Source organism: Talpa occidentalis, unplaced genomic scaffold (genome assembly GCF_014898055.3).
Source record: "Talpa occidentalis isolate TD23 unplaced genomic scaffold, MPIMG_talOcc4v2.1 talOcc4.16, whole genome shotgun sequence".
NCBI classification, from domain to species: domain Eukaryota; kingdom Metazoa; phylum Chordata; class Mammalia; order Eulipotyphla; family Talpidae; genus Talpa; species Talpa occidentalis.
The window spans coordinates 81,040,461-81,056,556 of record NW_023601653.1 but is presented as its reverse complement, the minus strand read 5'-3'; the positions used below and the strand labels follow the sequence as shown (position 1 = coordinate 81,056,556).

General features: G+C 38.3%; 2 protein-coding genes across 2 annotated transcripts; both read left to right on the top strand.

The window, feature by feature from the left end:
- The first annotated feature begins 5,085 nt into the window (after positions 1-5,085).
- Positions 5,086-6,021, top strand: LOC119248473 (olfactory receptor 6C2-like). Its single transcript, XM_037515426.2, has one exon. The coding sequence runs from the start codon at positions 5,086-5,088 to the stop codon at positions 6,019-6,021; it is 936 nt and encodes a 311-aa protein (XP_037371323.2).
- Positions 6,022-11,064: 5,043 nt separating this feature from the next.
- Positions 11,065-12,000, top strand: LOC119248472 (olfactory receptor 6C2-like). Its single transcript, XM_037515425.1, has one exon. The coding sequence runs from the start codon at positions 11,065-11,067 to the stop codon at positions 11,998-12,000; it is 936 nt and encodes a 311-aa protein (XP_037371322.1).
- The last annotated feature ends 4,096 nt before the right edge of the window (positions 12,001-16,096 follow it).

The window sequence follows — 16,096 nt, the reverse complement described above, 5'->3', positions numbered from 1 at the left end:
TAGATTATCGAATTGGGAATTTAAGTTAAAGAAAAAAAAATTTGTCTGCTTATGGAAAGATATGTAGCGGGGGAGTTGTATATTCTCATAATATGAGGAATAATAGAGTTGGGCATAAAGTCTAGGAAGGAACTCTGCCGGAGCCAGTATTATGCAGATTCATGTTTCTCTATTAAAATTTCTGTTTCTTCCTAACCTACATTTCAATCAGTTCTTATTAATTTTCTCAAATATGCACTGGTCATTATAGGCAGTGAAGTGTCTATTCTGTTCATGTCAGTGCTTTTCCCCTCCCTGCAACATAGCCTCTGTTTTCTTTCCAAGAGCATAAGCACACCAATTTTTAGGAAATCTAAAGCTTCCTTCATCTCCAACCCTATCTTATTGATGCCTCACAGTAAATGTATGGTTTTCATGGAATAATAATAATACTGTTTACCTCTTGTAATCTGTATTTGTGAATATATATGCAAAAATGTCGTTAAACAAAAATGTAATCCAATAGTCTTTTGTGGTAATTGATAGATTTCTGAATAATCTTCCAAATAGACCTAGCAAAACCTGCTAAAACCCAAAATAATTGATTTGAAGACCTCAAATTATGATGAAACAGTGAGGACCAGAGCGACTAGGATGTGGAAAGGGTGAAAATGTGGAAGGTAAACTGATTGTAAGTATCCGCATTTGCTCTTGAGGTCCAGTTCAGATTCCCGGGTGAGAAGGCTTAGAGACAACTGCACATCTTTATTACTTTCCCAATCAGATAACGTAGCTTATTTCCTTTGCGTTTTAACCTTAGCTGGCTCTCTGACTCCATTTTCACTATTAAAATGTGGCAGAAATGAAGTTATGTGACTTTAGATAGGTCGTTAGAACATGTACCTTCCACCTTCTCTTTTGGAACAATGTTCCTGAGGAATCCAGGAGTCACATGAGAACTCAAACACCCCGAGATTGCTTTGCATGAGGAAGCTGAATAGTTTTGCAGAGTGGCTGTGTGGAGAGCGACACCCGGGTCATCTAGCCTCTCCCTGTGGGGATGCCTGACTGAGAACATTCTGGACATTAGTTCAGTTGAGTGTTCACATGCCTCCAGGTCCTGTTACCAATGGTTGTAACTAAGGAGACGTGTGTGAGAAAAGCCCTTTACCTCCATCCTTTCCTAGAACTAAGAGAGATGAAAAATGATTTAATGCATTACAAATTGAGATATGCTACAAACAACAGATATTAAAAAAATAGGGTACAGGGATAGTGCTTTGCCTGGACAGGGGTGAGAAGGGCACCATGAAGTCTTGCTGGTGTAGGAAGGCTAAGGGACAATTATTGTTTATTTGAGAGACCTGACGCCTGAAATTGTGCCATGAAGTGAATGAAAAATCTTCAAGCTTTGGAATTTTGCGTTTTTTCTTCTGTATGTCTGCATGGATAGCATATTTCAAAAAGTTCCCACAAGCAACTTAACCCTTTCCAATTTAGAATAAAAAGTGAATCAAAGGTAACTTGAGTCCCAGTAAAAATACGTTGTATTTTCAAAGAGTGTGATGTGAATGAGAGACGTGTATACACATAAATATGCTTCTTGCACCCCACGCTGTGTCCTGTGACCCCTTCTCTTTGCCTGTTCCTCAGGGGCACCTTTAGAGCAAGCTGATCATGGTCAGTAGAGGATATACTTATTGCTCTCAGCGATATATGAAACCAAACAACTGTAATAATTTTTACTTCTGGATGTTATAGTTTCTATGATTTTCTCCCCCATGTTTACACTATTTTGTACATTAATTTTTCTATATTAAATGTAAATATGTGTGTACTGTCAATAAGAAGGCTGTCCTCATTGAATTGCACAACCATTGTAAACACTAGTAAGGAAGACTGGATATCTGATTTACTTTTGTAATATTTCTTCCTAGGCTTGGACTAAAATTGCTATCATTGCATCTTTTTCTCTCCCAGGACATTGCCCCTATGGGTGCCTGCCCTGGTGATTTTTTTTTCTCAAGCTAAATTACATTTTAAGTTAATTAGACACTTTTGAATCACTGCCTCCAAGGACTTTCGTAGTCACTTGTCTTCACACCTTTGCAGATAAGGGAAATAGAGTCACGGGGGTTCTGCCCAGAGAAAGACAGAACACTCTTTCACAGAGTCAGAGAAGCATCTTAGCCACTCCTTGTCCTCTGAAATTTTATCTTCCTTTCAGCTACCCAGAGTCCATGGATCTGTTTCCTTATTTCAATAGGATTGGCGTTTCTTCTAAATTCAGAAGCCATGTACACACATATATGTGATGAATATACTAGGAATACGGGACTAGAAATGCTTTCAGATGATCTTGCTTCTAGATGTGTTTTTCACAGTGAGGTTCTCTAAGGTCATTTGAGTTATGGCTTCCAGGTGAAACAATATTGAAGGTAAGCACTGGAATGTTTTTAAGTCAGGTATGTTTTAATATGTAATTTATAGAGAAGGTATTTGTGATTGTTTTATTCCAGTGAAACATGAATTTAAATTTTAATATTGTTTGTTTTTGATAGTCATCGAGTCAGTCACCTTCAGATTATTTATAGGCACACAAACCTATTTGTAGATTGAAAATGTGGCAGAACTAGTTGTGTGGTTATAGAATTGGTGCAATCCCATATAGAGTGGTTGATAGACATAAAGATAAGACCTTACTAATCTGTCTCTCTACCATTTCTTCTCTCCCTTTATCTACCCCCCTCTCTCATTTATTATCTATCTACTAATATCCCATCACTCTCAATGACCAATAGGAAACATTCCATTTTCTAAATCCCCCTCTTTCAGTGTCAGCATCACCTACTTGCAAACTTTTTGTCCACAGAGCTGGGTTAATGTCCCTTTTCCTATCAGGGTGTCTGTAACTGGCAGAGTTCTGCAGTGCCTCCGTGCTGGGCAATGCTACTACTCACCTCACAACGACAAAGTTCTTCACTTTCTCATCTCACGGCTCATATAATTACATCACAGACATTTGTGGGTATATTAAAGCAGAGTCAAAGTCAAAAAACAAGCTAATTTGTCTTGTGAGAAGATCCTTTGTATTTCTTTATATTACAGAGCTTGAAGACCTAGAAGAGTGTGGTTCCATAGAAATATAGTGTAAATGCATTTGCAGTTTCAAAACTCTGTGATCCTGCACAGAAATGGTAAAAAGAAATAGGTGAGCTTAATTTTCATAGAAGAGTTTATTTAACTTCATAGATGCAAAATATTCTCATATACTTTAGCAAGTTTTCAATATAAAATTATAGGTGGTAACTTCATTATGTAATTGTATTTCAAGTCTTGAAAATGAAGTATATTTCAGAGTATTAGCACATCTCAATATGGACCAGGCGAACTCAAGTGGCCAGTGTCCATGTAGCTAGTAGCTCTATGTGGGCACTGCTGGCCAGATCACTGAATAAAGACAGCAAAGAGTTGAATATATGAATGTCATTTATTAGGTTACTTCAAGAGCAACTGTTGTGTTGCTATTTCTCGGACTCTAAGTTAGCAGGTGGTTGGGTATTAGTGTTCACATCACTTTGAAGAAAAACTGAACAGGTAGAAATTGTGTCAAAAGAGGTCGGTTATCTGCATGGTGGATATGACCTTTTATTTTTGAATACGTAGTCATGTCCTTGTAAAGTCAAACCAATGTAAAGGGTATTCTTGTAGATGTGTCACGTTTTATTAATGTGTTTATTCTTTTTTTTACTAAAGGGAAACACCAGAGTATGTTTTCTGATGGATCTGGAAATGTGGAAGACTTTGACTATGCAGGAAGGACAGAGTGGGGGGGGTGGAGGGTGAGATACTTTCTGTAGAATTAAGAGCCTCCTTGAGATGACAAGAGATTGGCTTCAGAAAATAAGATTTATAGCAAATATGTGTATGATATTAACGTGTGGTAAGTGTTATCATAAGCATGTTACATAGATTATTTCATTGAAAACTCCTGGCAACGCTGCAGTGTCCTATTTCCAATATCCCCATTTTACAGAACAGGAATCTGGGAGCACAGAGATGAAGGGACTTGCTCCAGTTCATTCAGCATGTACTTGACAGAGATATGATTGATTCTAGACAAACACTTCCAAGGTCCATGTACACTTAACTCTGCTTTACTGAAACATGGATTCCACTTCAGCAGTCATAAAAAGGGAACATGTCATGTCCGCATGTCTGTCTGCTATTTATACCTTTAATCCTGGTCTACAAATGAGGTTAACTCAATTGTGCATCAAAGCTTTCTGCTGAGGATGGAAATAGAAAATAAGGGAATAATATAGAAACTTAGAGAAAGTCAGACAAAATGGCTATCAAATGACTTTTTGGGAAAAATGTAACTTGGCCTTTATAGATGAACTAAATAATAATGTCTGTTTACTAGGTGAGGTACCTGGAGAGTCTGGGAGGGCATAACCACCATCCTCCAGTTACATGCATTCTATGAAGTACCATAATAGGAGCAAAGGAATTTTAGGATTGGATTTTGAGTTCAGAAGTATTGTAATTGGGGAGTTGAGGGGGAGAGTAAGCAGAGATGCGGAGGAAGTTTGATGGAGTGTGGTGGAGACTGTGGGCTACTTGGTGGTGGGAAAATCTGGTGACCGACCTGAGGAGAGACATCCTATACTGTGAAAAAAAATCTATTTAAAATACACTAAAAACACCTGAAAAGTTTTGTAATTGAGAGACTATCCCATAAAGTATAGATCAAAAGGGATCACTCCTGTCCAATAGGAATTCACAACCAAAGTATGAATTTGAAAACAATGAATTGGAAATGGTGCTGTGAATCTGGAGATCCTGGCATGTTGTCACAATTTCAGTAGCAGTAAATTTCAGGAGAAACTGTCCATAATTTAGTGTCCCCGCAGAACATCTCAGTGGTGTTGAGAGAATTACCCCATCACATCTCAGTGAATTTAGTTAAGGAAAGACATGTGTGTGACTGGATTTGCTTGGTGCAGGGAGAGACCGTCTGATTCTGCCATATTTTGACATTGCTCCTCAGATGCATTTTCTGTGGCATTTCTGTGAAGATTGGGCAAGAGTATGAAAGCAGTGATGAGAAACCATTCAGCAATAACAACGTTCATCATCCTGGGGTTGACCAGTGACCCACAGCTAGAGATTTTGGTTTTTGTCTTTCTGTTTATCACATACGTGTTGAGCGTGATGGGGAACCTGACCATCATTGTTCTCGTCTTCGTGGATGCGCATCTAAAAACTGCTATGTACTTCTTTCTGCAAAATTTCTCTTTCTTGGAAGTCTCATACACTAGTGCCTGTGTCCCTGTCTACCTGTACATGATATCAAGTGGGGACAAGACCATGACCATCAAAGCCTGCTTTACTCAGATCTTTTTTGTCGTCCTGTGTGGAGCCACAGAGTTTTTCCTGTTGGCCGTGATGTCGTACGACCGCTACGTGGCCATCTGCAAGCCCCTGCATTATGTGACCATCATGAACAGAAGGGTCTGCAGGAATCTCATATTCTGCTGCTGGGTATGTGGCTTCCTGATCGTCCTCCCACCCCTCAGCCTGGCCCTCCATCTGGAATTCTGTGGCTTTGTTATCGACCATTTTTTCTGCGATGCTTCCCCCATACTGAAGAATTCCTGTTCAGATACGTGGTTGATAGAGCAGCTGGTTATAGTGAGTGCTGTGTTAACCCTCATAATGACCCTGTTCTGTGTGGGTCTGTCCTACATATACATCATTAGGATGATCCTGAGGTTGCCTTCTGTGCAGCAAAGAAAAAAAGCCTTTTCTACCTGTTCTTCTCACATGATCGTGGTCTCTATCTCATATGGCAGCTGCATATTTATGTATATCAAACCCTCAGCTAAGGATGAAGTGGCCATTAATAAGGCAGTTTCTCTGCTGATAATATCTGTTGCTCCCTTATTGAATCCTTTCATTTACTCCCTGAGAAATAAACAAGTAAAGCAGTCTTTCCGTGATACCCTCCGAAGACTTGCATTTCTTTCAAGGAAATAGTAGATTATCAAATTGGGAATTTAAGTTAAAGAAAAAAAGTTGTCTGCTTATGGATAGATATTTAGCAGGGGAGTTGTATATTATAATATGAGGAATAATAGAGTTGGGTATAAAGTCTGGGGAAGAACTCTGCCGGAGCCAGTATTATGCAGATTCATGTTTCTCTATTAAAATTTCTTTTTAATCTTCTCAAATATGCACTGGTCATTATAGGCAGTGAAGTGTCTATTCTGTTCATGTCAGTGCTTTTCCCCTCCCTGCAACATAGCCTCTGTTTTCTTTCCAAGAGCATAAGCACATCAATTTTTTGGAAATCTAAAGCTTCCTTCATCTTCAACCCTATCTTATTGATGCCTCACAGTAAATGTATGGTTTTCATGGAATAATAATAATAATACAGTTTACCTCTTGTAATCTGTATTTGTGAATATATATGCAAAAATGTCGTTAAACAAAAATGTAATCCAATAGTCTTTTGTGGTAATTGATAGATTTCTGAATAATTCTTCCAAATAAACCTGCTAAAACCCAAAATAATTGATTTGAAGACCTCAAATTATGATGAAACAGTGAGGACCAGAGCGACTAGGATGTGGAAAGGGTGAAAATGTGGAAGGTAAAACTGATTGTAAGTATCCGCATTTGCTCTTGAGGCCGTGTTCAGATTCCCGGTTGAGATGGCCTAGAGACAACTGCACATCTTTATTACTTTCCCAATCAGATAACGTAGCTTATTTCCTGTGCGTTTTAACCTTAGCTGGCTCTCTGACTCCATTTTCACTATTAAAATGTGGCAGAAATGAAGTTATGTGACTTTAGATAGGTCGTTAGAACTTGTACCTTCCACTTTCTCTTTTGGAACAATGTTCCTGAGGAATCCAGGAGTCACATGAGAACTCAAACACCCCGAGATTGCTTTGCATGAGGAAGCTGAATAGTTTTGCAGAGCGGCTGTGTGGAGAGCGACACCTGATCAGCCCCGGCTCATCTAGTCTCTCCCTGGGGGGATGCCTGACTGAGAACATTCTGGACATTAGTTCAGTTGAGTCTTTACATGCCTCCACGTCCTGTTACCAATGGTTGTAACTAAGGAGACGTGTGTGAGAAAAGCCCTTTACCTCCATCCTTTCCTAGAACTAAGAGAGATGAAAAATGATTTAATGCGTTAAAATTTGAGAAATGCTACAAACAACAGATAGTAAAAAAATAGGGTATAGGGATAGAGCTTTGCCTGGACAGGGGTGAGAAGGGCACCATGAAGTCTTGCTGGTGTAGAGAGGCTAAGGGACAATTATTGTTTATTTGAGAGACCTGACGCCTGAAATTGTGCCATGAAGTGAATGAAAAATCTTCAAGCTTTGGAATTTTGCGTGTTTTTCTTCTGTATGTCTGCATGGATAGTATATTTCAAAAAGTTCCCACCAGCAACTTAACCCTTTCCAATTTAGAATAAAAAGTGAATCAAAGGTAACTTGAGCCCCAGTAAAAATACGTTGTATTTTCAAAGAGTGTGATGTGAATGAGAGACGTGTATACACATAAATATGCTTCTTGCACCCCACGCCGTGTCCAGTGACCCCTTCCCTTTGCCTGTTTTTCAGGGGCACCTTCATAGCAAGCTGATCATGGTCAGTAGAGGACATAGTTATTTCTCTCAGCGATATCTGAAACCAAACAACAATAATAATGTTTACTTCTGGATGTTATAGTTTCTATGATTTTCTCCCTCATGTTTACACTATTTTGTATATTAATTTTTCTATATTAAATGTAAATATGTGTGTACTGTCAATAAGAAGGCTGTTCTCATTGAATTGCACAACCAGTGCAAACACTAGTAAGGAAGACTGGATATCTGATTTATTTTTGTAATCTTTCTTCCTAGGCTTGGACTAAAATTGCTATCATTGCATCTTTTTCTCTCCCAGGACATTGCCCCTATGGGTGCCTGTCCCAGTGTTTTTTTTTTCAAGCTAAATTCCATTTTAAGTTAATTAGACACTTTTGAATCACTGCCTCCAAGGACTTTTTTAGTCACTGTCTTCACACCTGTTGCAGATAAGGGAAACAGAGTCTCGAGTGTTCTGGCCAGAGAAAACCAGAACACTCTATTTTGCAGAGCCAGAGAAGCTTCCTAACCACACCTTGTCCTCTGAAATTTTATCTTCCTTTCAGCTAACCAGAGTACATGGATCTATTTCCTAATTTTCAAGTAGATTGGTGTTTCTTCTAAATTCAGAAGCCATGTAGGTATATGTATGTGATGATCTTGTTTTTTTCACTGTGAGGTTCTCTAAGGTCATTTGAGTTATGGTTTCCAGGTGAAACAATATTAAAGGTGTTCCCTGGAATGTTTTTAAGTCAGGTATGTTTTAATATGTAATTTATAGAGAAGGTATTTGTGATTATGTTTTATTCCAGTGAAATATATAAATTGTAAATTTTAATATTGTTTGTTTTTGATAGTTCATTGAGGATCAGTCACTTTCAGATTATACATAGAGCATACGAACCTATTCATAGACTGAAAATGTGGCAGAACTAATTTTGTTGATTATAGAATTGGTGCAATCCCATGTAGAGTAGTTGATGGACATAAAGATAAGACCTTACTAATCTGTCTCTACTGTTTCTTCTCTCCCTTTATCTACCTCCCTCTCTCATTTATGTATTATCTATCTACTAATATCCCATCTATCTCAATGACCAATAGGAAACATTCCATTTTCTAAATATCCCCCCTCTTTCAGTATCAGTATCACCTACTTGCAAGCTTTTTGTCCACAGAGCCGGGTTAATGTCCCTTTTCCTATCAGGGTGTCTGTAACTGGCAGAGTCCTGCAGTGCCCCTGCACAGGGGCAGCTGCTACTACTCACCTCACAAAGACAATGGTCTTTGCTTTCTCATCTCACAGCTCATATAATTACATCATAGACATTTGTAGGTACATTCAAACAGTGTGAAAGTCAGAAAAGAAGCTAATTTGTCTTGTGAAAAGATCCTTATTTTTATTTCCTTATATTAAAGAGCTTGAAGACGTAGAAGAGTATGGTGCCATAGAAATATAGTAAATTTTTTGCAGTTTCAAAAACCTATGATCTTGCACAGAAATGGTAAAAAGAAACAGGTGATCTTAATTTTCATAGAATATTTTATTTAAATCCATGGATGCAAAATACTAACATATACCTGAACATATTTTCTGTATGAAATTGTAGGTGGTAACTTCATTATGTAATTGTCTTCCAAGTCTTGAAAATGAAGTGTATTTCAGAGTATTACGCATCTCAATATGGACCAGTCAATCTCAAGTGGCCAATATCCATGTTGCTAGTAGCTCTGTGTGGGCGCTGGCGACCGGATCACTGAATAAAGACAGCAAAGAGTTGAATACATTAATGCCATTCAGTAGGTTACTTTAAGAGCAACTGTTGTGTTGCTATTGCTCAGACTCTGAGTTACCAGGTTGTTGGGTATTAGTGTTCACATCACTTTGAAGATAAAACTGAGCAGGTAGAAATTGTGTCCAAAGAGATCAATTATCTGCTTGGTGGATATGACCTTTTATTTTTGAATACATAGATTCATGTCCTTCTAAGGTCAGACCTATGTAAAGGGTATACTTGTAGTTGTGTCATTTCTTTTTGTTTTTAGATATGTCATTTCTTAATAGCACGTCTATCATTTTTTGTTATTAAAGGGAAACACCAGAGAATGTTTTCTGATGGATCTGGAAATGTGGAAGACATTGTCTGTGCAAGAAAGACAGAGTGAGTTTGTGGAGTGTGAGATCCTGTCTGTAGAGGTGAGAGCCTTCTTGAGATGACAAGAGATTGGCTTCAGAAAATAAGAAGATTTATAGCCAATATGTGTATGATATTAATGTGTGGTAAGTGTTATCATAAGCATGTTACATGGTTTATTTCATTGAAACCTCCTGGCAACCCTGCAGTGTCCTATTCCCATTATCCCCATTTTACAGAACAGAAAGCTGGGAGCACAGACAGATTGAGGGACTTGCTCCAGGTCATTCAGCTTGTACTTGACAAAGATATCATTGATTCTAGACAAACACTTCCAAGGTCCATGTGCACTTAATTCTGCTTTGCTGAAATACAGATTCCACTTCTGCGGTCATAAGAAGGGAACCATGTTATGTCTGCATGTCCGTCAGCTATTTATACGTTTCAATCCTGGTCTACAAATGAGATTAACTTAATTTGCATCAAAGTTTTCTGCTGAGGATGGAAATAGAAAATAAGGGAATAATATAGAAACTTAGAGAAAGTCAGACAAAATGGCTATCAAATGACTTTTTGGGAAAAATGTAACTTGGCCTTTATATATGAACTAAATTATGTCTGTTTACTAGGTGAGGTATCTGGAGAGTGTGGGAGGGCGTAACCACCATCCTCCAGTTATATGCAGTCCATGAAGTACCATAATAGGAGCAAAGGAATTTTAGGATTGAGCTTTTGAGTTCAAAAGTATTGTAACTGGGGATGTGAGGGGACGAGTAAGAAAAGGTGGGAAGGAAGTTTGATGGAGTGTGGTGGTGACTGTAGGCAACTTGGTGGTGGGAAACTCTGGTGACCAACCTGAGGAGAGACATCCTATACTGTGAAAAAAAATCTGTTTAAAAAACACTAAAAATATCCAAAAAGTTTTGTAATTAAGAGACTAAAGTATAGATCAAAAGGGATCACTCCTGTCCAATAGGAATTAACAACTGAAGTATGAATTTGAAAACAATGAGTGGAAATGGTGCTGTGAATCTGGAGATCCTGGCATGTTGTCACAATTTCAGTAGCAGTAATTTTCAAGAGAAACTGTCCATAAGCTTAGTATCCCTGCAGCACATCTCAGTGGTGTTGAGGGAATTACCCCATCACATCCCAGTGCATCTAGTTAAGGAAAGACATGTGTGTGACTCAATTTGCTTGGTGAAAGGAGACTGTCTGATTCTGTCATATTTTGACGTTGCTCCTCAGATGCATCTTCTATGACATTTCTGGAGATTGGGCAAGAGTATGAAAGCAGTGATGAGAAACCATTCAGCAATAACAACGTTCATCATTCTGGGGTTGACCAGTGACCCACAGCTAGAGATTTTGGTTTTTGTCTTTCTGTTTATCACATACATGTTGAGCGTGATGGGGAACCTGACCATCATTGTTCTTGTCTTCGTGGATGCTCATTTAAAAACTGCTATGTACTTCTTTCTGCAAAATTTCTCTTTCTTGGAAGTCTCATTCACTACTACCTGTGTCCCCACTCACCTGTACATGATATCAAGTGGGGACAAGACCATGACCATCAAAGCCTGCTTTACCCAAATCTTTTTTATTGTCCTGTTTGGAGCCACAGAGTTTTTCCTGTTGGCGGTGATGTCGTATGACCGCTACGTGGCCATCTGCAAGCCCCTGCATTATGTGACCATCATGAACAGCAGGGTCTGCAGGATTCTCATAGTCTGCTGCTGGGTGTGTGGCTTCCTGATCGTCCTCCCACCCCTCAGCCTGGCCCTCCATCTGGAATTTTGTGGCTTTGTTATTGACCATTTTGCCTGTGATGCTTCCCCTATACTGAAGAATTCCTGTTCAGATACTTGGTTGATAGAGCAGCTGGTTATACTCAGTGCTGTGCTGACTTTCATGCCAACCCTGGCGTGTGTGGTTCTGTCCTACATATACATCATTAGGATGATCTTGAGGTTGCCTTCCATGCAGCAAAGGAAAAAAGCTTTTTCTACCTGTTCTTCCCACATGATCGTGGTCTCCATGATGTATGGCAGCGGCATTTTTATGTATATCAAACCCTCAGCGAAGAATGAAGTGGCCATTAATAAGGCAGTTTCTCTGCTGATTGTATCTATCGCTCCCTTATTGAATCCCTTCATTTACTCCCTGAGAAATAAACAAGTAAAGCAGTCTTTCCATGATACCCTCAAAAGAATTGCATTTCTTTCCAAGAAGTAATAGAATATCAAATTGGGATTTTAAGTTAAAGAGAAAATAAGTTATCAGCTTATGGATAGATATTTAGCTAAGAGATTGTTTATTTTCAAAATATTTAAGAACAATTGAGTTGGGGAGAAAGTCTGAGAAAGACCCCTGCCAGAGCCAGTATTATGCAGATTGATGTTTCTCGATTCAGTTTTCTATGTCTCCCTAACCTACATTCAGTCAATTCTTTTTCAGTTTCTCAAATAAACACTGGTCATTATTCGTAGTGTTGTTTCTATTCTGTCCATGTCACTGCTTTTCCCCTCCCTGCAGCATAGCCTCTTTCAATGTGCTTTCTTTCCAAGAGCATAAGGACACTGACCTTTAGGAAATCTAAAGCTGCTTTCAACTCCAACCCTACTTAATGATGCCTCACAGTAAATATGTGGGTTTGCACAGAGTAATAATAATAATATTGTTTACCTCTTGAAATCTATATTGTTTAATATATATACAAAAAATGTTGGCATAAAAATGTAATCAAATAGTATTTATTGATAATTCATAGACTTCTGAATAATTATTCTAAAATAGAGCTAGCAAAACCTGGGAAACCCAAAATAGTTGATTTAAAGATATCAAATTGTGATGAAACTGTGAGGACCAGAGGGACTTGGATTCTGGAAAGGATGCAAATGTAAAAAGGTAAACTGATTGCAAGTACCTGATTTTCTCTTGAGGGTGTGTTCAGATTCATGGTTGTGATGGATTATTAGTCAACCACACATCTTTATGTCTGCTTGCAGATAATCTAGCTTCTTTGCTTTGTGATCTCAACTGGTTCTATGACTTGATTTTGACTATTAAAATGTGGCAGAAATGAAGTTACATGACTTCAGATAGGTCATTAGAATCTTGGAACTTCCACCTTCTCTTTTGGAACAATGTTCCTGAAGAATCCAGGAGTCACATGAGAACTCAAAACACCCCGAGATTGCTTTGCAGTGAGGAAGCTGAATAGTTTTGCAGAGCAGCTGTGTAGAGAGAGACACCTTTCTCTGTGGGGACGCATGACTGAGAACATTTTTGGACATTAGTTCAGTTGAGTCTTCACACGCCTCCACGTCCTGTTACCAACAGTTGTAACTAAGAAGACTTGTGTGAAGAAAGCCCTTTATCTCCATCCTTTCCTAGAACTAAGAGAGATGAAAAATGATTTAATCTACTGAAATTTGTGGTGATATGTTACGAACAACAGATATTAAAAAAATAGGGTACAGGGATAGTGCTTTGCCTGGGCAGCAGGTGAGTAGGGCACCGCCAACTCTTGCTGGTGTAGGAAGGCCAAGGGACAGCATATTGGACATATGAGAGAACTGACGCCTGAAATGGTGCCATGAGGTGAATGAAAAATCTTCAAGCTTTGGAATTTTGCATTTTTTTTCTCCTGTATGTCTGCATGGATAGTATTTTCAAAGAGTGAATCAAAGATAAATTGAGTCCCAGTAAAAATATGTTGTATTTTCAAAAAGTATGATATGAATGATAGAAGTCTCCATGTATAAATAATGCTGAGACTGTAATTTGACGAAGGAAGATGGTTTTCAATTTGTTAAGTGTCTGGCATTTTACATATTATTGCTAAATCTCAACACAATATTTACAAGATAATTTCAAAATCTTGTTTTTGGTAAGGGAAAATGAAATTCATGGAAGTGAAATCATTTTATAAGGTCACAATCAAATCTCATTTTATATGACTCCAAAGTTGTGTTAATATCAACATGTGATGTTGTCTCAGAGAATCATATTTTACTAATGAGGTAATTTGAAGTTTGATTTAAGAAAAATTTACTGAGGGGCCTCCATGGTGGAGCAAGGGGTTAAGTCTCAGCACTATGAAGCTATCCCCAGCCTCTGCAACACAAGTTCGATCCCCAGCCAGGGAGCTACCCACATGGTGCAGCAGACCTCTCCTGTCTTCCCGCTGCTCCCCTCAGCAGTGGATTTCAGTAGATCTGTCTGTTCTGCTCCCTAGTCTGTCTCTGGTGAATCTTCTCACCCCCCACACCTCTGGCCTGGTGTTTGACATGTATTTTCTGTAGAAAAGTAAGTAATAATAATGCTGCATATAATGTTATACTTAGATTACATGTGTGTATATACATGGGGACATTCGGGAGGACAAGGGCCAAAACAATGTTTACCTCCAAATGTCTAAGTGTGTATGAGTTTTCAGCTTTTCTTGCTTACTTTTGAATTTTTCTACATTATACATGTATTATGCATGTATTTTTAGGCCACAAGGCTATATTCTAACTCACTGTGTTGCTTAAACTATATGTGAATAAACAATGAAGAATAATCTTGATTTGTAATTAGAAACTTAATTTTCTATGCCCAGTTATTACTCCACCTTCTTCTCTCCAAGGATATTAGCCCCTTTGGTACTTGGGTTGGGATTGTTTTGTGAAAATAAATTGCATTTTAGATTCATTAGAGTTTTGATTCAGAGTCACCAAGGGCCTCTTGTTTCCACTTTTTTCTGCATAATAATCTAGATGGGGGAATAAAGAGCACCTTTAATGTGCAGATCTGTTTGCCCGAGTGAGTGACTCTTCACTCAGGTTACAAGAACAGTGTGTGAAAGTCCATGCATTTGCTGAGATAGAAGTAAAAAATTCTACATCTCATCCAGGCAGTTTGATTTTTGGGTAAGTTTGTCTAAATCTGAACAGGCATTCTTAGACAGCTGAGGAAGAAATGGCTTAGGAAGTAGTGAGAGTTGGCTTTTGGAAGAAAGTATGAAGCCTTCAACTTGATATAATATGGACATATTAATCTTCCAAAATTTTTCCTATTGCATGAATTTATTAAAACAATGGTGCATTGGATCTTTCAATTTAAAACTAACTGAGACTCTTGGACTTGTTAAAAATATATATATTTATACTTTTCCAGGATACATATGTCATTTTTGTCTTTTAAATGGTAAAAACTTGTATTTATGTAAACTTTTGCATTTTTTTAACCTACTCATCTACACCTAAGAATTTCTCATTTTGAGTTGCTAGTTGTTTGCTTTCACTGAATTTAAGAGAAACATTTTTTTTTAGAACATACTCAATATTTTATTTATTTATTTTTTTTGATAATATGTGGGCTATTTCTTTCTTTTTTTTTTAACAATTGCAACCCCTTTATTTTGACCCCCATCCCTCCCCCCCGCCCCCCTCCCCTCATAAAGTGTCTATGCAGGTTTATAAAAAGCTAGTGTTATCTGAGCAATATTAGAAAATTATCAATGAGAGATATGCTCGAGGAATTTATTAGGGTTATATGTGCTTTGAGTAGTGAGTCTCTGTTTTGTATTATTTTTTCCAGGGCAACTTCATTTATTCTCTCAGTTATGATCCATTTTGCCTCAGTTGGTCCTCCAATTGGAGAACTCCTATATCCTCTTCCTCTCTCATTTTTTTTAAAGCATGGGATGAAACGGGCCCGTGGTGAAGTGATTGGTCTGAAGTCAGTTCAGCCATGCTTTGTGATTTCCACCTTCATTCTCCCTCCTCTCGTGTAATGAAGATCTGTGGTGGATGGTGTGTGTGTGACATGGTGAGGCCTGACAGCCGGGAACAACAAATTGTAATTCATGAATTCTGATCCTACTTCTATTACTGAGGCCAATTATTTTAAGAGATTTGGACTTGATTCTAGCAATAACAGACAAATGCTTTATGTTTCAAAACAAATCTGTTTGCCCATGGAAAGTCAGAACATCTACTTGTGCAGAGCTAGAGAGGTTTGCTTTAAAAAAAAAAAACAAACTTTGGTTTACATCATTGGTTGTGTATCAGAAGGACAGGATCTCCCCCCTCAGGTGTTGTTACCCCACCAAGTCCACCCCCAGGAACCACGTCCACCACCATGTCCGCTGTGCTCCTCCGCACCTTGTGAGAGACATTTTATTCCCTCTTGTGTCTGAACTTTGTTAGTTTCTCTCCAGTTTCCCAGAGTGCACAGAAATATTTTTTAATTTTAAAATAAAAGTAAAACTTGTAATTCAGAAACCAGGTGTATAATCATAGTGAGTGTGGACGCCTAAGGGCAAGGGTTTAGAAATGCAATT

Bases quoted from the DNA above. Each gene is read 5' to 3' on its own strand.
- LOC119248472 (XM_037515425.1), top strand. From the start codon at position 11,065: ATGAGAAACCATTCAGCAATAACAACGTTCATCATTCTGGGGTTGACC.
- LOC119248473 (XM_037515426.2), top strand. From the start codon at position 5,086: ATGAGAAACCATTCAGCAATAACAACGTTCATCATCCTGGGGTTGACC.